Here is a 24,020-nt window from a genome sequence, read left to right on the forward strand (position 1 = left end):
TTACATCTTCAATGCTCTGATCCCCATCTGGCATCAGTTGAAATGAATAACTCATCTTGAGGAGGCTCTATGTTTTGAAAAGCTTCTGGGCTTGACCTTTACTCCTGATCTGAAATGGAACACATATTAAATCCATTGCCAAGGTCGCAAAGAAAATGGTGGGATCCTTCTATTGATCCAATAGATATCACACTGCTGATGCAATTTTCTACCTATATAAGAGCCAGGTACGTAGTGTTGCCACATCTACGCAGGAGCTGCTAGAAAGACCTTATTCAAAATAGACTTTGTAGCCTAGTAAGGGATGCCCGTTTCTCTTTCCTGCAACCTCTTTCTCACAGAAGAGACGTTGCGAGCCTGTCTCTGTTTTATCATTATTTTAATGGCAAGTGATCGTCTGAGCTCCAATCTATGGTCCCCCTTCGCCAATCTTTCACAAGAAACACTCATCTAGCTGAAAACACTTAATAATTTCCCCCACTCTTTATCTATGCCTAAACCTAAATGTAGATTCCATGAACAAAGCTTCTCTTAGAACTGCACAACTGAAACAGTCTTCCATTTGCCTGCTTTCCAGCTTACTACAATATGGTCATCTCAAGTCCAACGTAAACAAGTTCTTGATGAGCCGTTCCCCTTAAGTAATCCAATTTACCAAATTTCCACTACTAATGATAACTACGATATTGTCCCATTGACTACTGTACACTCTTTAATCCTTATCCTCGAATGGCCTCTGGGCCTTGATAAGTGGTAACTCCTATGTAAAAAACAAAGTTAATTATAAAAGTTTGTGCTTATCCAGAATTCTCTCTATATTAACATAACAAAAAGAAAGCTGTATATGCTGTAATGGAAAGAAAATATATTCCAAAAATTGCGTAAATTGATCAAGTACTTTTATTTCTATAAAGAAAATTATTTTTAAGCAAATTTGTGTTTTTTCAATGTCCTCTTGTTAAGAATGGCTTTCTAAAATCTCACAGGTTTGAATAATTTTGAATTCTCTCCCTTGTTTTCAAGATGTCACAATATTGTCACTGTTCACTTAGCCATAACATTCGATTTTCTTACTTAAAAAATTAAACTACTCTATTAATTTATGTGATTTTTGCTGTATGATATTTTCTTTCCATCATGGATACATATATGATACAGATTTTTCTTCATTTGTTTTTTTAATATGGAGAAATTAGCAAAGCATTGTAAATCCCTGAGGGAAACACCTAAATGAGAATAAACGAGGAAAAACAAAAAGAAGTCTTATTGTTACTGATTCACAATGAGATGTTTTCTTGCCGTGCCAAGAGACAAAGGGAGCCACAACCTAAAGTTAGTAGTCCATTATCAAATGGCCATTGTGTGCTTATATGCCAGGTTTGTTGAACCCGTTCCAAACTAACAACTGTTACCTTGTCCATGTTACATGAACTCTGAATATGTGTAAACACTCACACACACCCACAATGAACATTTATAACCATTAGACAATACACGAGCATTGGTTTCATACACACGTATATTTATATAGACTAGACATGCATGAATGTATGTATATATACTCGTTATATACAACCCCACAATCCAACATATTCAATTTTTGCCATAACCTCTTTGGGGTTTTTACCCCAAAGGGGTTATGGTACCAACTCTTTAAAAAGAGTTTTTAAAAAAATTATTGGTTTCTTCAGAAAATTTATATATGACTTTGTTTTGATTTGTATCCCTGAATAAAAAAAAAATGAACCCACAGGCAGTATAGGTAAAACCTTGGGAGGCAAAAAAAAAAAAAAAATACAGAAGCAACATACAAAACAAGTTTGAAAAGAAAATTTATTACACTCTAAAATCACCAGACTTAATTCTTACGATGGTTTCCATCATTTCCTTTATATTTGTGCCGATATTTTATGCTTGTGACGATGGTTGGACGTTTTGGGAAGGCAGTGACCCCATCAAAAAACGTGTCTGTTTCAGGATCAAAACGTACTGCTTCAAGTTGTATGTGCAAGTTACGTGGCAAGTCAAGTTTATGTAGATCTTCATAGGAGGATGTATCATGCACAGGTGTTTGGAAAAAGTTAACAATGTCCAAAATGTGAAGCATATCATTCAGATCAGAGTTGGGGATATTATGGTCAAATTCATCAATACATTGGGTCAGAAACTGAAATCAATAAGAAAATTACAATTAGAATGCAGAAAAACACACGATTATCTTTTCTACACTATAATATTGTTATTTTGATCACGTCTTTCTTTTTCTAGTTTTGATGCCCGATGACACAGCCCTATAATCCTCTCCTCTCTATATCACTGGTGAGAGGACTATGTTAATGGTGAATCAGAAATGTTTTATTATATATATATATATATATATATAATTTCAACTGATAACATCTATTACGTTTCTTTAATTATTATTTATTAAATATTTATTGCAAAAAAAAAACAAACAAACAAACAAAAAAAACAAAGTGCATATTCAGCATGGAGCACAGATGAAAAAAAAATGCATTTCAAATAAAAATACTTATGTATCATGCAAAAAAAAAAAAAAAAAAAGAAAAGAAAAAAAGATCCTCACAAAAAAGTTAGGAAAAATTGAGAATTTTAATTAAAAAATAAAAATTAAGTTCTGTATTTTGACAATCTACCACTCATAATTACTTGGTTAAATGACAGACTGACTTATCTCTCTCTGGTTTATTGTATTTCTACTTTTATCAGTTTCTTCTTCAGACATATTCTACACAGATTGTTTAAAAATATATATATCCTAGCCCAGCTTAAAAAGTTTCCATAAACCTACTGGAGACCATCCTTAAGTTCCCCAAAATGGTTACCTAGTATTGTACTATATCTGTTTTTTTGTTTTAAGTGTAGTTATGTTTGGAATTAATTTTTTTTTTTTTTTTTTTATATAATCTAATATATTTTTCCTTATCTAATACTTTCTGTTATTTGTTTTTCAGTAATATATATTGTGACTAGCAGGGGGGGGGGCTTTGCCCGGTCGTAAAACATGCTTAAATATATTTTAATTTGTCCAGATTTCATATATATTATTATAGAGTTGTGATTTCAAAAGTAAAAAAGTTCCATCAACTAGAATCGAAACCGAAAGCAAAACTAGCATTTAAAGCTGGTGACGTTACCAATGTGACACGCATATGAACTGATTAAATTAAACTAAGATGAATGTACAAAATGTATAACGATTTTTTTCAATTTTGACCCTTTTTTGACCCCATAAAAACTATTTTAACTGGCTAAAGACCCATAAAAGAATGGTCTACAAAACATTTGAGGCCCTTACTGCCATTCTGCGACTTTTACTTTCAGAAGAGATAGAGTTTGAAAATATGGAGCCAGACAGACAGACAGACAAACATAGTGAGTTTTATAAATTAGATTTTATAGATTTTGCTTCTTGCTAAGCAGTTATTTTGTAGGAGGCAATTCACCCTTACTTTATAGTTACACTTTTTCTATCATTTTTACCTTTTTTTATTTTCATTCTTCATTACTATTTCTTGTTATATTATCATAATTATCATATCTGAACGACCAATGTTAAAAGTTGATTTTTATTATATTACATAATCGTTTAAAACTTACTTTGTACTTTTGTATGCGATCATTTAACTTTATCTCTTTCCACTTTGCAGACTCTTTAAAAATCTCTGAAGCAATATTCTTTATTCTCGCTTCAACATCGTCCGGTGGTTTATAAGCCTTCCTTGTTCTCACTGATCTACACAAGTAAAAAAAACAAAAACAACGGCATTGAAATAGACAAATAAACAGAACAAAACAATGCATGGAAGATAATAGTTGGAGAAATGTCAATAACTTATATTCTTTGTTGAAGACTAGCACTAAAAATAGTAAACAAAAATTGACAATGAAGATATGGGTAGTAGAACATGTCAACAGCTGAACGATGAAAAGAAAAGAAAAGCAGATAAAAAAAAAGTAAAAAACACTAGCATTAAACTAAACTGGCATGTTTATATTAGGTTTCTGAATTTTTGAGATGTGTATTGATTATTTTGATTATTCAGACTACTGTTCTCACACAAAATGAGAATATTAGTTCCAATAATCCAAATGGCCTGTTTAAGCTGTGAAAATGGTAAAAAAAAAATCACTGAAATTTTCATAAAATTTAACTTACAATATTAGGTTATATCTATGAAGTTAATTTTGAAACCTATTTTCTCTTCTCTGCAACCTCTTTCCCACAGAAGAGACATTGGAAGACTGTCTTTGCTTGATCGTTATTTTCATGGCAAGTGCTCATCTGAGCTCCAATTTATGGTCTCTCCATTTGCCAAACTTTCACAAAGAACACTTGCCTAGCTAAAACCACTATCAATAATTTCCCCCACTCTCTATCAGTGCTTAAACCTAAACATAAATCTCATGAACAAAACTTCTTTCCTAGAACTACCTACCTGTGGAACTGTATTCTGCTGGTCTGCTTCCTAGCTGACTACAACATTATCATCTTCAAGTCCAACATAAACAAGTTCTTGTTGAGCTGCCCTCTTAAATAATCAAATTATACCAATTTCCACTAATGATTACTACGCTATTGTCTGAATGGCTAGCATACACAAATTAACCCTTATCCTCGAGTGGCATCTGAACCTTGATAAATAGTGATCCCTTTGTAAAAAAAAAACAAAAATTATGCAAACAAGATTCAATATTTCCTCTTTCTAATGATATATATATTTTTTGTACACTGGTTAGTTTTGTTTTTCAGGTTTATTTAAATTATCTAACTATTTTAATGATAAATACTTCCAGTGTGTATGACAAGTTTGGGTAATGTTCAAATATATTTTAAATGTTAATGTTGTGAAGTGTAGTTTGTAAATCCTTGCCACCAGTATTGTGGAATTGTAAGTTTCAAATCCCTTGTCACTAGTATTATAGGTTTGCAGACCTGTAATAATCAAGGCAAAACAATGGTATAGTTAACAAAACTGTTTTAGCAAAAGTATGTTACAGAAATACATGTCATTATTCTGGGGGCCATAACTGCCACAAACCGCTACCCAATATGTTAGACTATATCTAAACTATATCTATAATCGCAGGGTAAGTCCATTATTCCTGAAATAGGTAGATCAGCTTATCCATAACAGTATTGCAAGTGGTATGATTGGGGTCTTCCTCAACTTATGCTTCGCAAATAAGTTTATAGGATTTCAATCAAGTGAGTTGGAGTTGAACATACTTCATAGTCTGCAGGCCGATATCCATCTTGGTTCAAGGTCTGCATTGCCTTGCCTTGATTTTGTTGCAACTTTTTTTCAGGTTCGATGAATTTTGTTGTGTAAGCCCAACCAGAATGCCTGCTATGATCCTTCCTCCTAACCACAGCTTCTATATCCTCACTGCAATTTTCCAGCTCACATCTCATGGCCTTTAACGTATTCAAGGAGCACTGAACTGCAGTTAAAATTTAAAATTTCTGATTCCCCCCCCAATCGGGCATAATCAGGTCACTTTTTATCAATATCCCAGATCTTTTGACTCGTCAATAGTCTCTAGCTTTCACACCTACAAATAGTAGACACAGAAACAACTATCCATTGCACTTTATCGCTATTAAATGCTTAAAATGGTTCTGAAATAAAAGAATGTCACAAAATTATTACATTTGTCTCAAACACTTTGTACAACAATCATTAAGTTTTCTGAATTTATAATTTCTTTTAAGTGATAAAAACGGAATCTATTTTACTTACGTCCTTTTCTTGAGTGATGTTGTGCGACTTGTAGCTGATGGACCATCAAACGCAGGATTAATCTTTCGAATTTGTATTTCATCAGTATCTGGCAATTCTTCCTGATTCTTACCAAAGAATGCAGTTCTAACAGATGACTAGAATGAAAAAAAAAAACTTAGAAATTTATATTGAAATCGTTGGTTACAAAGATTTTATTGATTTATTTCTGAATATAAACCCATTTTTATGGATTTATTTTTTTTTATTATATTTTCACCCTAAAAAAAGGTACAGTACCACTGTAGGGGGCTACTATCTGGGACATAATTTGTAGAGGTTACTATGTAGAGAGCTGAGCAGCAAGATGTCTGTTTACATTACACTTGAACTTCCGCATGTCAGTACAATCAGGGAAGCAGGAACCCGGAAGGGAATTCTAAAGTTTAGCAGTCTTAAGGAAGAAACTATGAGTGTGACTTGATGGAGGGTGGGGGTGGCGAACCTTGCTAGTTGATTATGAGACAGCATGTCCTCTGGGTGGCCCCATTGACACGATTTCAGGGGAATTCGCACGGTTGAATTCTAATGATGGTGATGATGGTGTTGATGATGTTTTAAAAAGAATACATCTGTTTTTTGCTAGATAATGAAAATTTTATATTCTGTTACCGTTAATTAATAAATACTGAAAATTTCATTAAAATTAGTTGATTTCCTGAATTTTGGTAAACTTTTAAGTGAAAGGGGACTACAACTCTAAAATAGACTCCCCCAAAACTTCTGAAACGTTTTATTTAGAAACCCATTCTTAGTATGGGGATAAGGTGTTTTGTAACTAATCTGTATTTTCACCTAACAATGGACTAAAAAAAAAAAAAATATCATAAAACTCGAAAATAATACTACAAAAATAACACTGTAATTTTGTTTTATTTCATTAAAAATTGTTTTTTGTTTAATTTTGATTCAAACGGCTTCACAGGACATCACTTAATTATTAAAAAGTAACTTTTAAACGAGTTAAATCACACAAACCACTTATCACTTATCCAGTTAAGTAAAAGAATAACATCTTGCTTATAATAATATTTATTGGGACGTATGAAAAAGTGGTAAAAAAATAAACATAACAAATAAATGTTACTAAAGGCAAGATAAGTTACTCTTCTACTTACTGTGATAAATTTTTGGTATTGTAAATGTTTATTGTTTGAAAAGAAAAAAAAAGTAGTGTCAAGCGTTACATGAGAACAAGATAAAATGGCCACGACGTCTCTGGAAATCTTTGAAGTCTCGACAATGACTTAAAAATGCAAAAATTATACAAAATAGTGGTAGAAACCCACCCATAATTGTCACAGCAACACGAAGCTGTTCAAATGAAACTTAATTATGCTGATTAGTTTAATGTACTTGAAAACATAATTCTAATCTGTACAAAATTTCCTTTAATTTGATATGCTACAAGCCATATTTTGTTAATAATTTCTTTGAATCGTGTCATGATGGCCATCGTGGATTTCATGATCGCCATCTTGGATTTTTCATGATGTTATAATGGCAAATGATAATGTCTCTTTTTTTTTTTTTTTTTTTTTTCCTTTGAAGATTGTAATGCTGGGTATGGGGCAGCCAAACCAGCTGCCAACATTGCCCCGCTTTTTTATTGAAACCAACCGAGAGCTCTTTTTAGTATCCTCGCTGTTCCCTTAAGTGCAATTGTCTGAATCTCTTTTGCACTTGGTTCACCAGGAATATTAGTTAGGTAGGACTTCAGGTTCTTTTTCATAAGTCCTGTGGCACCTATGATAACTGGTATGATCGATATCCCCTTTAGGTTCCAGTTTCTTTTCATATCATACATGAGACCTTGGTATTTGGTCTGTTTCTCTCTTTCAGCTCTGTTAAGACCGCCATCATTAGGAACACTCACTTCAATCAAGGTTGCAACTCTCTCTGACTTATTCCATATAACTATGTCAGGTTTCATAGCAGCATTTTCAAGGTAGGTGGCTGTAGGGATTACATGGTCGTAATGTATGGTATATAAATCATTGTCTCTCAGAATAATAATTCCTATGATGATAAAGCCTTACTTACCATTTTTCTTAACTGTTTTTATGATGTTTTTACTTAAAGCTGTTAAAATGAGACTGGAATATGCTAATTACTATGCTACTTAGTCCGTAAGTTACCAAGTGAGATGGTTGTAAATACAGCCAACTGAGCCTTCATGGTATTATGATAATATGTTCAAAATTTCATCATAATACTGCAAAAAGATCTGAAGATACAACTTTTTAAAGATGGGTTAGTCTGTAAATTGTGCAATTTTCCTACCATTTTCAGTCACAAGCTTATATTTATTGTTTTTTAAATTTTTATTTTTTTACACAGTGGTCGCCACTTATCAAGGCCCGGAAGCCACTCAAGGATAAGAGTTATTGCAAGTACATTACGTTAGTGTGGAGATTTGATGAAGTGTTTACTTAAGGGGGCGGTTCATTAGGAATTTGTTAACGTTGGACTTGAAGCCATCCAAGTTGTAGTCAGGTGGGAAGCTACATTTGAATAGGACGGACTTCAGGCAAAATGTCCAGTGAACCACACATTTTTTGATATTTGAATGATCATAACTAATCATAAGTTCTAATGGGCCGATTTTAAAAAACTAAAGATATTATTTCATCATTTTTTATGCTCCTTTCAATAATGTATGATTTGAATTTATTTGATGTAAAGAAAAAAATGGTGTGGTATTGCTACTAGAAATATACTCACACCTGACAGTTAACTTTTATCTCTACAAAGCCACTATTCCATGCATGAAATATTGTTACCACATATCAACCAGTACAGAAACAACTAGTTTTTTTTTTCTCTCTATTGAACAGAATGTAAAAAAAAGGGTTTCCAATCTAATAGAGTCACACTGTCAACTAAGTGCCAACCTCTGTCCTATTATCGAAATGTTGCATCCATGTGCTTGTTTTGCAAGTACTTTAATGGAATCTCAAACAAACTTGTAACAGCGGTGCTCCTTCAATGTAAATAACTTCGACTAAGCAGACAAAATCCCACCTGTTCATTGTAGAAATCATCCAATGTCATAGAGCCTTCAACTCTGAAAGTTTCCTCTCTTGCACTGCTAAACTTTAGAATTCTCTCCTTATAACCTACTTCCTTGACTGTACTAACATACAGAAATTTAAATGTAATGTGAAAAGACATCTTGATGCTCAACTCCCTACTTACAGTATCCCTGTAAGCATTTCCCTAACACAATGTAGCCCATGACATCTAGGTGACAATTTGCCTTGTTTGAGGTGATTACGCGTTAAAAAATTTTTTAAAAAAGGTTTAATTTTCCAAAAGAATAAAATGAGATAAAATCTTTCTGTATCCTCTTCTCCTTTCAATTATGGACCTGTCTGCCTTCCTATTGCAGTCTTTCTTTATCTTCTAAACAATCATATTCATTTCCACTTTAAAATATTAGACAAGAACAGTCTATGCTTTGTAGAGACAAATGCAAATGCTAAATCACTCATTTTTTTTTTAAAATATACAAGCATTTGCTAAGAATGTTAAAGCCAAACATAATTTTCTTTTTACACACTAAAAATTTTTCTTATTTCTTTTCAAAATTCAAAAGATCACAAAGTCAAAAAAAAAAAGTAAAATAAAAAAAATAAAATAAAATAATGAAATAACTACAACCTGAAAAGAAAATGGTCTGTTTGAAAACACGTTGTTTAGCACTGAATAAATCTATATATCTATAAAAATGAGAATGTGTGTGTGTGTGTGTGAGGACAATACTCAACAAATTTTTGATCTAGACTTTAAATTTGATATATAGGGTATTCAGACATGTGGAAAACCTTAATTGCTTTTTATCGGGAAAAAAAGGACTGCTAAGGGATCAAAATCACGAATGCGCATGCATGAATCGTTCATATGACAGCTTCCTTATGTTAAAAATAAGTAGGTCTGAAAACACTTAAAAATTGTGTCACGGTTATTGTACTTGACTCACTGTCTTTAGGTTTTGATCTCAGCTTGGGTATATATATAATTTTTTACTTACAAGAAGACTAGACTGTTTAGAAAAACAATACTTGCATGCACATATCTTAGTTTCTGTATGAATTAAAATATATTTATGCATATTTCATGATTAGGCAATGCCAGGTGGCCTGCTAGTATTGATATATTTGCAAAGACCATTGCCATAAAGTATTGCAAATGTGAAAAATTAGGTTTTTTTTTTCCAAGTAACAAGGAAAAACAAATGGCTCTTAAAAATGGTTGAATGGTATCACTAAAGTGTATTTTTAAAAAATTCATCAAGTTTCCCTTGAAAATGGATGCCTAAGATTATTACAATCCAGTCAAACATGTAGTACGTGAAAATGGGTAAATATAGTGTCCCTTCAATTTCAAAACTCATTTATTTTTTATAGTGTTAAAAAAGCTTCAACCAGAACTTGCTCCCATACTTACAAAACTATTTAAGTGCTGCCTTAAAGAGAAGTGCTTTCCGACTCCCTGGAAGACCTCATCAGTTTGCCCTGTATTTAAGAATTCAGGTGATAAGTCATCTCCCTCTCAGTACAGACCAATAAGTCTCCTGTGTGTTATGAGTAAGTTGCTGGAATCCATATTAAATAGAGAAATAAACCACCTCAGCAGGAATAACCTTAGTGACACACAATATGGTTTCCACTCTGCAAGATCTACCGCAGATGTGCTGACGGTTATATCCCACAGGATTAGTGAATCTCTTGACAAAGGCTTCCTTTCTAGGGCAATTGCTCTTGACATATCAAAGGCCTTCGACAAGGTATGGCATAAAGGTCTACTTCACAAGATTTCCAGCTACGGTATAACTGGAAATGTTTTCTCAATCATTAAATCATTTCTCTCCGATAGGCTCATAAGAGTAGTGGTAGATGGATAAAAATCGGAGGCCTGCAATATAAATGCTGGAGTCCCTCAGGGGTCAATCCTGGGCCCAACTCTCTTCCTGATCTACATCAATGACCTCCCTGAACACATACTTAAATCATTCGTTGACATCTATGCTGATGACACGACCATCTACACCAACACATCAAAGACTGTAAATGACAAAGTTCTCTCTGATTCTCTCTCCTCTGATCTCGAGCGCGTGGTTCAGTGGGGGAAGATGTGGCTGGTTACCTTTAATGCATCCAAAACCAAACTCCTATCCTTACATCATCAACGCTCTGATCCCCATCTGGCATCAATTGTGATGGATGGCTCTCGTCTGGGTGAGGCCCCGTGTTTTGACAAGCTTCTGGGTTTGACCTTTACTCCTGATCTGAAATGGAACACATACATCAAGTCTGTTGCCAAGGTCGCTTGAAAGATGGTGAGATCCTTCTACCGCTCTAGAAGATATCTCATTACTGATGCAATTCTCTATCTATATAAAAGCCAAGTACGTCCAAGGATGGAATACTGCTGCCATATCTGGGCAGGAGCTGCTAAAAACAGCCTATCCTGCCTTGACAGAATACAAAATAGACTTTGTGGCTTAGTGGGGGATGCCCTTTTTCTCTACCCTGCAGCCTCTCTCCCATAGAAGAGACGTTGTGAGCCTATCCTTGTTTTATCGTTATTTCCATGGCAGGTGCTCGTCCGAACTCCAATCTCTGGTCCTCCCTTGCCAATCTTTCATGAAAAACACCCGTCTAGCTGAATCCACTGTCAAAAATTTCCCCCACTCTATATCTGTGCCTAAATCAAAACGCGGATTCCATGAACAAGGCTTCTTTCTTAGAACTGCACGCCTGTGGAACTCAGTTCCGTCTGCCCGCTTCCCACCGGACTACAACTAGGATGTCTTCAAGTCCAACGTTAACAAATTCCTATTGAACCGCTCCCCTTAAGTAAACACTTCATCAAATCTCCACACTAACGTAATGTACTTGCAATAACCCTTATCCCTGAGTGGCTTCCGGGCCTTGATAAGTGGTAATCACTGTGTAAAAAAAAAAAAAAAAAAAAAAAAAAAAAAATGAAGTATAGAAAACAAAAAGAAACTGAGATGTGCATGCAAGTATTGTTTTTTCTAAACAATTCATTTCTTGTAAGTAAAAAAAAAAAATACTCGAGCTCATATCGAAGCTAAAACCTAAAAATTAAAGTATAATAACCATTAGACCGGCTTGCTATGATCTTTAAAAGTGTTATCAAACCTACTTATTCTTAACATAAGGAAGCTGTCGTGTTAACGATTCGTGCCATGTGCAGTTGTGAAACAGATAAAAATTTGATGACCTCCCCCCCAAGTACCAATTTTTCAATTTTGACGCCCTAGCAGCCCTTTCTTCCAGATGAAAACTGATTAAAAAGTTTTCCACATGTCTGATATCCTATAAACCAAATTTCAAGTCTGTAGATCAAAAAATTGTTGTATATATAGGTTGAGAGTTGTTCACACACACACACTTTTATAGATACATATATGAAGGCATTCATAAACCCAAAACAACATAGGATTGGCTGTGTTCAGCATTAATGTTACCCAAATCAACCAATCAATAGCATTGTTAGTTCAATATAAGCAAGTGTATATGCCTGTTTGAGGATCAAGTTCAGTGACTGTTTTACTAGTATCAGAAACCAGTCAGTGTGTGAAAATGGGTAAATATAGTGAGATTCCTTTTAATTTGTAATAACAAATCGATTAGGCTTCAAGAACCCCACAAAATAAGCAAAGCTGGCACCCAGGGTTGCATTCTGGGCCCAGCTCTCTGCCTAATCTTCATTGAGCATCTTCCAAATCACATTCTTAGATCATTCGTAGATATTTGACACTACTATCTATTTCAACACTTCAAAGGTTAAAATGACCAAGATCTCTGATTCTCTCTCCTCCGATCTTGAGCATGTGATGCAATGAGGAAAAGGATGACTGGTTAACTTTAATGTATCTAAAACCAAGCTTATATCTTTTCATCATTAATGCTCTAACCCCTGTCTGGCATCAATTGAAATGAATGGCTCTCATTTTGGGGAGGCTCCATGTTTTGACAAGCTTCTGGGTCTGACCTTTACTCCTGATCTGAAATGGAACACATGTATCAAATCTGCTGCCAAAGTCACTGGAAAAATGATTGAATCATTCTACCACTCCAGTAAATATCTCACTGCTGATGCAATTCTCTACCTGTATCAGGGCCAAGTACGTCCTAGGATGGAGTACTATTGCCTCATCTGGACAGGAACAACCTATCCTGCCTTGACAGAGTTCAAAACCGACTTTGAAACCTAGTAGGGGATGTCCTTTTCTCTCTCCTCCAACCTCTTTTCCACAGAAGAAATATTGCAAGCCCGTCTCTGCTCTATCATTATTTTCATAGCAAGTCCATGAATAAAGCTTCTTTCTTAGAGCTGCCCACCTGTGAAACTGTTTTATTTGCCTGCTTTCCAGTTGACTACATTATCCTGAGCAAACTAATAAAGGAACAACGAACACAGACACCGGATGGCCCGAAGCCTCATCCATCACTGATATCTCTGTCAAGACTGTTGCCAAAAGACTCGTTTCACAGTGGATACTTTCACATCTACTTGGATGCAAGCATATACAGACCACACCTTATCACCTGTCCTCTAACGGCTTAGTTGAATGCTTCCATTGCCAACTGAAGACTTCTTTAAAGGCATATTCCAATCCCAATAACTGGATGGAATTCCCCTCTCGTACTCCTCGGCATCAGATCTACAATTAAAATGAGCATTGAACACAGCTTCCAAGATCGTGCATAGAACACCTGACATTAATAGAACAAATGATTGCATGGACTGCCATTAGAAGCACGCTAGATCCGACCAGCCTTACATTCTGCTTGAAGAAGTATATGCTGAAATCTTTGCATGTTAAACCAACGACCCAAAAAAAACAATTCACCTGCCTCAAAACATACACACATGGGCACATGTTTTCATAAGAAATGATAGAGTACTCATGCGCCTGTAGCCGCCTTACTCCGGTCCTTACAAAGTTCTTAAAAGATATCCAAAACATTTTGCGATAGATAAGAATGATAGACATGACCATCAGCGTTGATCGACTCAAGAAAGCATTTTTCGATAATAGAGACTGTAGTACTACAGTGAGACAGACTCAAATCTCACTTGTGATTCTTTAACTATTGCCACGCCTAACGATACCATGCTATCTAGTGCTACAACTTCCACCAAATCTGGCAGACACATAAAGCGTCCATTCAGATTTGTTTCTTATACTCAATGAGTTGTGTTTTTTTTTCTTTCTCTTTCAATCGACTTCTTGTCCAGGAGGGGAGTGATGTAGCAACCACTATGCCCAGCCGGAATAAATGCCCAGCAGGAACAATTCATAGCGATCACCACTTTGAAACACCTACGCATATGAAAAATTCATAGAAATGTGACAATATGATATGACCACTGCACACATAAAAGAAAAAGAACCAAGCTACACTCCCTTGCATATGAATACAGTAAACAGGCTGGAGCATTTGAGAAAGTCCGTATATAAAGTCAAAATATATGTCAAAATCGAATCAGTTTTTCTCTTCAATTTCACAAGATCAACACGTGTTCAAGTAAACTCTGTCTGTGGAAGACATTAAAAAACTTTGAAAAAATCTCATTTCCAAAACAGCTGGTCGGAATAAACCTTCAATTGAACTAATTTCCCCTCAACACCGTCATCTTTACAGGTTCGTAGGATAGAAGTGTGAAGCTTAAAGAAAACCAGAACCGGATTACATTTTTAAGCTTTAAAAAATTAATTAAAAAAGAAATAAAGACAAGTTTTTGTTAAATGTGGATTATTTTATGTGAGAATGAATTCAAAAGTAAAGTATAAAAAAATCTGTTAGCTCTCATTTTCAGAGAAAGGCGATGTCTGCTAAAAGTAATCCTCAAATTTTTATTATTTTATTTTTCTCCACCCTAAAAACAAAGCATACTGTCATTGAAGTGTAAGGGGCTACTGTGATGGGGAACAGATTTACAGGTGCACAATCAGAGCAAGTTATGCAACAGTATGCTTGTCGACATTGCATTTTTGCATATTAGCATGGTAGTGGAAACGGGAAGCAAGGAGGGAATTCCAAAAAGACAGCGATCAGAAGAAAGAAGCTATTAAAATAGGAAATCTTCCAACATTTGATTTTTTTTACCACTTTTTCGAATCTCTGTAGATCGTAAACCAAACCTCAGATTTCAAACGATAGCAGCTAGTTTTTCATCTATTAAAAATAGGGTCATTTTTTACAACCAAACCCAGCATAATTTACTCCCCTAAAAAGAAGTCAAAATCTACTTTTTTATGACTACTATGTTTCAACAGTCTTTAAGGATAATATGAAAGAACGAATTTAAAATAATAATTTAACATTTTAAAGTTGGGGATCACCTTCCTATATTAATTTAACATAAAATGAGCACCATGGGAAATCGAATTCCCCAGTCAACGGACACACAGACACCAACACCGGACTCTAAAGGAAACATGAATTATCTACCTTTTCTTTCTGTTATACCAATGACCACTACACGTCACATGCTACATCCGATTACATAATTCCGGATATGTCACTTCCTTTTACTTTCTCTCTCACCTCAGAAACTCAAGGCAAGCAGGCATGCTTTCCTTCGCTCTGACATAAGGATGACACATGCATAAATCGATGACATCCTGATTGCAAGTTCCTTGCAGGAAGAGCATTTGACCCACATTATGAAAGTCTTCTCATTTCGAATCCTATGGACTGAAAATAAATGTTTTGAAATGCGAATTCAGTGTCAATTCCCTGGACTTCTCAGACTTACACTTTTGCCTTCAAAAGTGCAAGCAGTCCAGGATTTTCCCATACCTACTTTCTTGCATCAATTATGTTGTTACATTGGACTTCTGAACTATTACTGCCGTTTCATACCCAACTGCTCGCATCACCTGTCCAAGCTGATGGATTCACTCCACGCACGTAAGAAGACTGTCTCTCAGACGAAGCACTCATCTTTCCATGCATCAAAATCTGTTCTAGTGAACTACACAAAATTTTTTTACATCAACCCTGACCGAACAGCTAAGCTCTTTCTTTTGACAGATGCTTCTGATGTAGCCGTTGGTGCTGTTCTCAACCAGGTCGTAAACGGTCAAACACAACCTTTGTCTTTCTTTTCTGCTAAACTAAGTAGCATTACAAGCGTACGCTGTATTTTTGTGGACATCGACAATATTCCATACCTAATGTGCTTCAACAAGTCATATCTTTTTTATTTGTGGGTCAATTTTTAAAAGAATTACATTGATTGAAAGAGAATAAAATAAGCATTCCAATGATGTTAATTTATTTTGCTTTTATGCGTTCAATGTTTTTATGCTCCAAGTTAAAAATGAAAAAAAAAAATGGTAAAAAATGATGACAACAAATAGGGAAACTGTTTTTTCACTGTTTACATTTTATATGTTACATTTGAATACACATGTTCAGGGTCAAATTTAAATGGATATGGCTGAAATTTTACAGGCTATATAAGCATAGAAGTCCATCTCTACTGGAGTTTGATTTATAATTTTACAACCACGGGAAGCAAAGTTATGACCAAGCAAAGTTGAGGAAGAATATTTCAAAATTGATAAGATAAATCGGCATATATCATCCATTTTCATATAGATAATAGTTTCAGAATTATTTTCATGTATAATATGTAAATATTTGATAATTATTAATTGTGCGGAAATTTCTTTAAAATGTTATCTTTTATAGAAATTTAAATCCGTTTAACAGAAAAACAGCTTGCTAATGCGCTGAGCTAACTAAAGTATTCTCTTAAAAATAGAAAACTGTTTTTCTGCTTTTGTCTTACTAGACTAGTCATTTTTTATTCAGAGTCTGTCAATTTAAGAAAATTATTTTCAAGTTTTTTAAAATTTGATTTCCAAACAATACTGAGCCAAAACTATTTTGTTGTTTTTAACGCTTCTAGTACACATGTACTAGAAGCGTTAAAAAAAAAACAAAATGTACCACATGAGTTTAACTTCTTACTTGTACTTACGGTAGAATTGTGTTTTTTAGTGGTAAAAAAAAAAAAAAAATATATATATATATATATAAACAAATAAAAAGGTACTTGTGCACTTATGCTACAATGCTGAAATAATAACATTTAGAAATCCATTCTTAACATGGGGAAGGAAGGGTGTTTTGTTAACTATTCTGTATTTTCACCTAACAATTAAATAAAAAAAGATATCATGAAACTTGAATTTATTTTTAACTCGTCAAGACCATTTTTTTGAATCTGTAAAACAAACCAGTTTTTTTTAACTGAGGATATCTAAATAATAATAATAATAATGTAAAAAGAAAAAATCAACTTGTAATGCGAAGCTAAGTACAACTTGGCAAAACTACAGCGTTTTCAGTCGAGAACTGTTCGCCATGTTCTTTGCAGTAAAACATTTCTATTACATGTTGGAAGGAAGACAATTCACCATTTTTACCAACTACAAACTGCTGATTGCTTCCCTTACATCATCCATTTCTAGGAAACACACACCCTGTGAACTACGACAGATGGATTATGTCACAATATTCTGCTGACGTACAGTATTTACCTGGATAAACAAATATTGTGGCAGACACACTCATGTTTTCACAATCCAAACACTTGAGAAACTCCCTCAATTTAGACTACATTGCTGCCGAGGAAGAACGAGCCGCGTCACTAACAGAGTTTATGACAACTTTGACAATCCTGCTGAAAAAGGTACCAGTCCCATTTTCAGACACACTAATCTGGTGCAATACGTCCAAGACCTTACCTGCCTCCATCATGCCGAAAAAGCATTTTCCGACATTTTCTCAATTTGACACATCCTAGTAAGCGCACAACAGTCAGGTTCATCATAGCCTGTTTTTTTGGCCCAGCATGAATGCGACATATGTAAATGGACTCAGGCATGTATTTCCTGCCAAACTACAAAAATACATTGCCATGCCAAATCCACCGCAGCCAACTTTCCTGTACCTGACACTTGTTTTTTGTATGTCCATCTGCCTATCATAGGTCCACTGCCGCTTTCCAATGATCATCATTACATCCTCACAATGATTGATCGCTTTACTCGTTGGCCAGTTGCAGTGCACTTACATGACCTTTCTACAGAGGTAATATCACAAACAATCGTGGAGAGCTTGATCTCTAACTTTGGTGTAACCACTACTGTTATCACCGACAGAGGTTCCAAGTTTACGTTGCACACCAGTCATTCAGAATTTCCCACATTGCGACAACCGCTTACCATCCCTCAAATAACGGAATGGTAGAGCGCTTTCATCATCGACTGAAAGCCACCTTATCTGCCCAGTCTTCCCGGTGAGTTTTTGTAGTCGACCGATTGATACCCGCAACTACCTCCGGTTTTGCAGCCCGTTTGAAACTCGTAATGTCTCCAGTGATGTACACCCCATCACGCCCGGTTACTTCTAAACCATATGACACGAGGCGAATGTGTGCATTTTAGTTTGAAGAACGGCCGGAAGAGGGCATTTGTCAGCCTAGAACAGGGTCGATAACTAATACTTTTATTTTTATGTTTATATAATCTTACTGTAAAAAAAAAAAAAACAAAAAAAAAAAAACAAACAAACAAACAAAAACAATCTTTCTGTACAAAAAATATTTTTTTAAACCTCTATAAATGTTTTCATGTTTCTAAAAATTTTGTTTTGCTCCATTGGCAAACTAAAATTACAATCTTACTGTGAAAAAAAAAGTATTCTTAAACCTCTGTTTCAGGTTTTTAAAATTTTATTTAGCTACATTGACAAACTAAAATTATATTTTGATACATTTTTATACTGTAAAAAAAAAAAAAAAAAAAAAAAAAAAAAAAAATTCTAAAAACAATCTATAAATGTTTCATGTTTTTTTTTTTTTACATATTTTTTTATATTTCACCGCTGAAAGCATAACAAGAAAAGAGAAACCTACCTTGATTTTTAAGTTTTATTCACTGTAAAGGAAAATGTTTTAACAATGTTTTTTTATAGTGTTTTTTTTTTTTTTTAAAATGTAAGAGATTTTTTTTTATACAAGAAAAGGCTCAAAAGTAAGTAAATTAAATACTTTCAAGGAATTTTGTGTTCATAAAGTTTTTGTTTATGTATTTTTTTTTTTTTTTTCAATGAAACAGATTTTTTTTTGGAGAAAAAAACTTGAAACTAGGAAAACGAAGAAAACGGTGGGATTGTTTAATTTTTTTTGTACGAAACAAATTTTTTTTTTTTTTTTGCCGTTTTTGGTCTTTATTTTATTTTATTTTTTTTTTTCTTGGGGGGGGGGGATATTTTATTTTGAAGGAAAAACCTGGAAACTGGAAAAAGAAAGAAAACTGGGTGGAATAATTTGTTTCTTTGTTTTTTCATTTTTTGGGGGGGGGGGGGGATTTATTCGAAGGAAAAATCTGGAGACTGGAAAAAGAAAACTGGGTGGAATATTTTTTATTTTTTTCATATTAAAACAGATGTTGTTTCCTCAGACTGTTGGAGGGCATCACACGACACCAAAGTGGATGCAGAGGTGATAGCAGACGTGTAAGGAAGCTCGTCATCAACTGGGTAGCTTTCGGCGATGTGAGCTAATATGGAGACAAACAGAGCTTTACCAAATGTTTGCCTCCACATAAACTCTAGGAGATATGTGTCCAAAAGCTCTCGGTTGGTCCCACATTGTACTTTGTTGCGTTGTTTAGCTTCCTTCCACATTCGCTCCACATGATTCGTCGTAGCCTTCATTTCGGGATTTACAAAGTGAAGGCTGTGGTTCACCGTCAAATGGCGATACCCCTCTCCCCCCACACTTTGCTGTATGCCTGCCAACAGTCTGATACGACCGTGGTCCCCGGCAGGATATATTGTTTGATTAATGGAAGGAGGGTTTTGGCATTCTGGTTTAGTACACTCACCAAGAAACCTCCTTTTCGGTGGGGTTGTATCCACCCAGACCGGTATGAGTAACCTCCCAACGTTATGCTTTCTATGGTTAAACAAAGCCTCATCTACCTCCACCGTATGGCCTGGGCCCCTATCTGCCGGGGATTCCTTAGAAAATATTCCCCGCAAATGTCTCGTAAGAAATTCTTCCAGTCGGTTGGTGATGGTGTGCGTCGAGTGAATTCCACATTTGCGTTGGAGGTCTTTTTGCGTTGCTCTCTTGAACACCCACAAATAGATTAGTATTAGTATTACGGCAATTGCCAGCCTAGATTTTGTGAAAAAAGTCCCTGTTTGGATAGAGGTGAATGTTCGGCATTTACCAACCTGGCACATCCAGGCATAACCATCGCTTACTTTGCTTCTTACAATAAGAGCGCAGCTATGTCCACAAGACGGACACGTTTTCGTTCGTGCAAACAATCTCCTATCGTGATAAAATTCCAGGACTCCTGCTGCTGTTTTTAACTGCTCAGATAATTCTGTAAAATTCATGTTTTCTTCCTTACGGAAAAGTACACAAATGGTGTGTTTTTTATCTTTTTCTAAACTAATTTTTTTCTTTTCTTCCTTTTCATGATTGTCGTCTGCTGCTTTGAATTTTTAACTTGCGCGAACGCGCGTCGCGTTGAAAACCATCGCACTACATTGTCGTTGGCTCAGCTTTATGTTACGTCAAACGGCTTAATCTCCTCTGCAACGCTCGGCTTACTCCGGCTGTTGACGCCATGTTCTGGGGAAAGCTGGGCGTGTGCCGAGTTACGTCCGGATCTCTTTCTGCATGAGTACCAACTTTAAAATTATATTTTGATACATTTTTTTTATACAATAAATGTTTTGATTATCATATTTTTCTTGTTCTTTATTTCGTTATTATATATTTTTGTGTTCTCGGAGACACTTGTTTATATTTGAGGGTCACAGAATTCAGAATTGCCGATAGAGAGCATTCAAAGAACAGGGGTTGATAACTCATCTCGGACGCCTCATGCCATTGACATGCAGAAGTGCCAAACTATGCAACAACACAATAAAATGAACATTTTTTTTTCGAAAATTTCCAATATCTGCTAAGTCAGCTCATCACATCGCAGAGTAGTGCTAACGATACCTACACGATGTGATAAGTCACTTTACTCTGTGCACGTGAACGCAATGCGTTAATGAAGGCGATGAAATAGTGCAAAATAATCCCAAGGTCCAGGAATTAATGCCATGCAAACGGTAAATTTAAGACAGGTTTGATTATCAGATTCAAGAACTCCTGACTCTTTTGCCTCCCAATTTTTCGTCTGCTAAAATATTTATCATGTGATTACGATATAGCATCAATAAAATACATCAATACACCATTCATTCAAGTGTTGCATGTTATGGATTTAGCAGAATACGATATTAAAACTCACTTTATTGGTACTTATGCACTTATGTTACCAGGCTGGCAGGTGTTTTGTAACTATTCTATAGTACAGAATTTCTGTACTTCCACCTAAATCTCACCTTTTAATTTTTAATATTATATTTCGCTAAATCCATAACAAGCGACAGTTGAATGAATGGTTTATTTTATTAATGCTAGACCGTAATCACATAATAAATAATTTAGCAGACGAAAAATTGGGAGACAAAAGAGTCAGGAGTTCACAGATTCGTTGTCAGCGACCTCGAATACCGCTAAAAATTAGAGTGGCCAATGTTCTGTTGTAGCGTAAGGTAATTCGTTCTTGTTATCTTTAAAGGCCGTTAAAATGTATTAGCTAAAATAAATAAATAAATAAAATAAGTCGATTTTGATTTCTTTTTAGGGGGTAAACTACGCTGGGTTAGGTCGTAGAAAATACCAAAAATAGATTAAAATGGTCAAATATATTAACCGTCAAATTAAATTCTGGCTTGAATGCAACTTGAAAAATTCAAACGCTGCTGGGGTAATTCGTGACGTTCGTTACAAAAGGTCACGGATCATTTATGCTTCGAAATCAAAGGAAAAAAAAACATCAATTTTTCGGTACTAGTGCAGAGTCAGAGAGTGATCCGGACGTAAATGATAACGTTATTATTTAAAAAGCCATTCTTAACATAGGGAGGGGAGGGTGTGTTTTTACCTATTTTATACTTCAACCTTACAACTGAATAAAAAATATATCATAAAACTTTAATGGGTTTGTATTACTGTACACATAGATTCGAAAAAGTTGTCAAAAAACAAATATATAACGAATAAATGTTATCAAAGGCAAGATAAGTTACTTTTCTACCAAACTGGATATAATTTTCGTGTTTTTATTCAATTTAACATGTTTATTCAGCTCGAAAAGCATACAGTGTTTACCGATGTATTGGAAAATTCAAGATGGCGGCCGATTCTCTCTTTAACACGGTAAGTTCGAGAAGAGGTGTTATAAATAATAAACTAGACAAAATACTATTAAAAAAAACATCGAATATATGTCAACTTATGTCACGGTAACATATAATCAGCGAATTTCTAACAGTATTTTGTCTAGTTTATTATTTATTACACCTTTTTCCAAACTTACCGTGTTAAAGAGAGAATCGGCCGCCATCTTGAATTTTCCAATACATCGCTAAACACTGTATGCTTTTCGAGCTGAATAAACATGTTAAATTGAATAAAAACACGAAAATTATATCCAGTTTGGTAGAAAAGTAACTTATCTTGCCTTTGATAACATTTATTTGTTATATATTTGTTTTTTGACAACTTTTTCGAATCTATGTGTACAGTATTATTACAAACCCAAAAATTGAAAAATATTGAGTTCGTAAAATTCATTACTGTTTTTTAAAAAATAAAAAAATATATATTTCTATTACTTTTAAAACAAGTTTAATAGTTTATTTTGGAAGTATAATCCATAAAGAAAATAAACAACCCACTTTTAAAAGAGAAATTACGAGTTTTTTATATTTTATTCGCAGTTTCGTGTTAGGGGTGTCAAAAATTCCTACAAAAATTCTGATACACCTAGCGGATCACTCTCTGCACTAGCACCAATTTTTCTCTTAAAGAATCAAACTTTAATCAATGTTCTTTATTTTTAATGCAGAAAAAGATTACGTGCGCCTTAGTCGATAAGTCGAGCATTATAATGTACAAAAAAATGGAAAACCGAGCCCCCTAAAAGAAAAGTGGTGGGGATTTTTGATCGGTCTTACTAAACATTAACAATCAATATGTTTATTCAGACATATTGGTTGTTGCGTTGATAGTTTCATGTGCGACAGGACTGATCGTTTCGATATAACAACAAAGTACAGTTGCACGTGTAACCGTAGAAGGGAACAGGGGTCACAAGAAAATACACGAACTAATGAAATACATAGCATATATATATAATAAAAGCTATTCAAAATATACACCAAAATCTCGTTTCCTTACCTGCATAAGTTGCCATTGTTTGAGTTTAGTCGGAAAAGTAAGCGTTTCAGAAATAGTGGGATATAAACAAGGTAACCTTGATCGACAAAAAGCCATTTTCGTTTTCAGCTAGACTAAACTAAACGCACTACTACGAAACTGTCACATGATGGATTAGTCACTCCTAACTTCAAACAGTTTGAACAACGAACAAAGCAACTTTTTTTTTCGTATATTTGTTATTTTATTTAAAAGACAGATAAGTGATTAAATAATGTTATTTGTTTTAATTATTTGTGCTTATTTAATTAAATAATATAAAAAACGTAATCTTTCAAAGTAAATATAAAAATAAAAAAAAAATATTCATTTTTTTTTTTTTTTTTTTTTTTTTTTTTTTTTAAATATCCCGACTTGTCTGCCCTTAGACTATTTATCTTTTTATCAGTTTGTTCAATGAAGACGAGGCGGGAATATCATAGTTTCTTCCCTTGCATTAATATTTTATCAAAAGAAAAATAATCTCTATCAAGTAAAATGCAATTTTGTGTTCATATTAGACTAACAGATGTACCCGGTATTAAACATAGCGTTAAATTCCTTTAAAAAAAAAATGTAGTAAAGAAACTGAGACATCACATGCGAGTAGGTTTGAAAACACTTTATCGTGGCACACTTATATGTGCCACGTCTGCCACGATAAAGTGTTTTCAAGCCTACTTATTCTTAACGTAAGGAAGCTGTCATGCGAATGATTCGTGCATGTGCAGTCATGAAATAATTAGCAAACAGATAATCTCCAATGATCTCCCCTAAGTACCAATTTTTTATTTTTATACTTTGACTCCTTAGCAGCCC

At 34.4% G+C, this 24,020-nt stretch overlaps 1 protein-coding gene across 1 annotated transcript; it reads right to left on the reverse strand.

Moving 5' to 3' along the window:
• Positions 1-1,815: 1,815 nt before the first annotated feature.
• Positions 1,816-23,353, reverse strand: LOC145279640 (large ribosomal subunit protein mL50-like). Its single transcript, XM_080130869.1, has 4 exons — positions 23,184-23,353; positions 5,766-5,902; positions 3,622-3,757; positions 1,816-2,167 (listed from the first exon to the last, which is right to left on the reverse strand). Exons 1-4 carry the CDS (start codon positions 23,277-23,279, stop codon positions 1,859-1,861), a joined length of 678 nt encoding a protein of 225 aa, XP_079986995.1. The 5' UTR covers positions 23,280-23,353; the 3' UTR covers positions 1,816-1,858.
• Between the last annotated feature and the right edge of the window lie 667 nt (positions 23,354-24,020).

Source organism: Euprymna scolopes, chromosome 7 (genome assembly GCF_053919585.1).
Source record: "Euprymna scolopes isolate OS-2025 chromosome 7, ASM5391958v1, whole genome shotgun sequence".
In the NCBI taxonomy this organism is placed as follows: Eukaryota; Metazoa; Mollusca; class Cephalopoda; order Sepiida; family Sepiolidae; genus Euprymna; species Euprymna scolopes.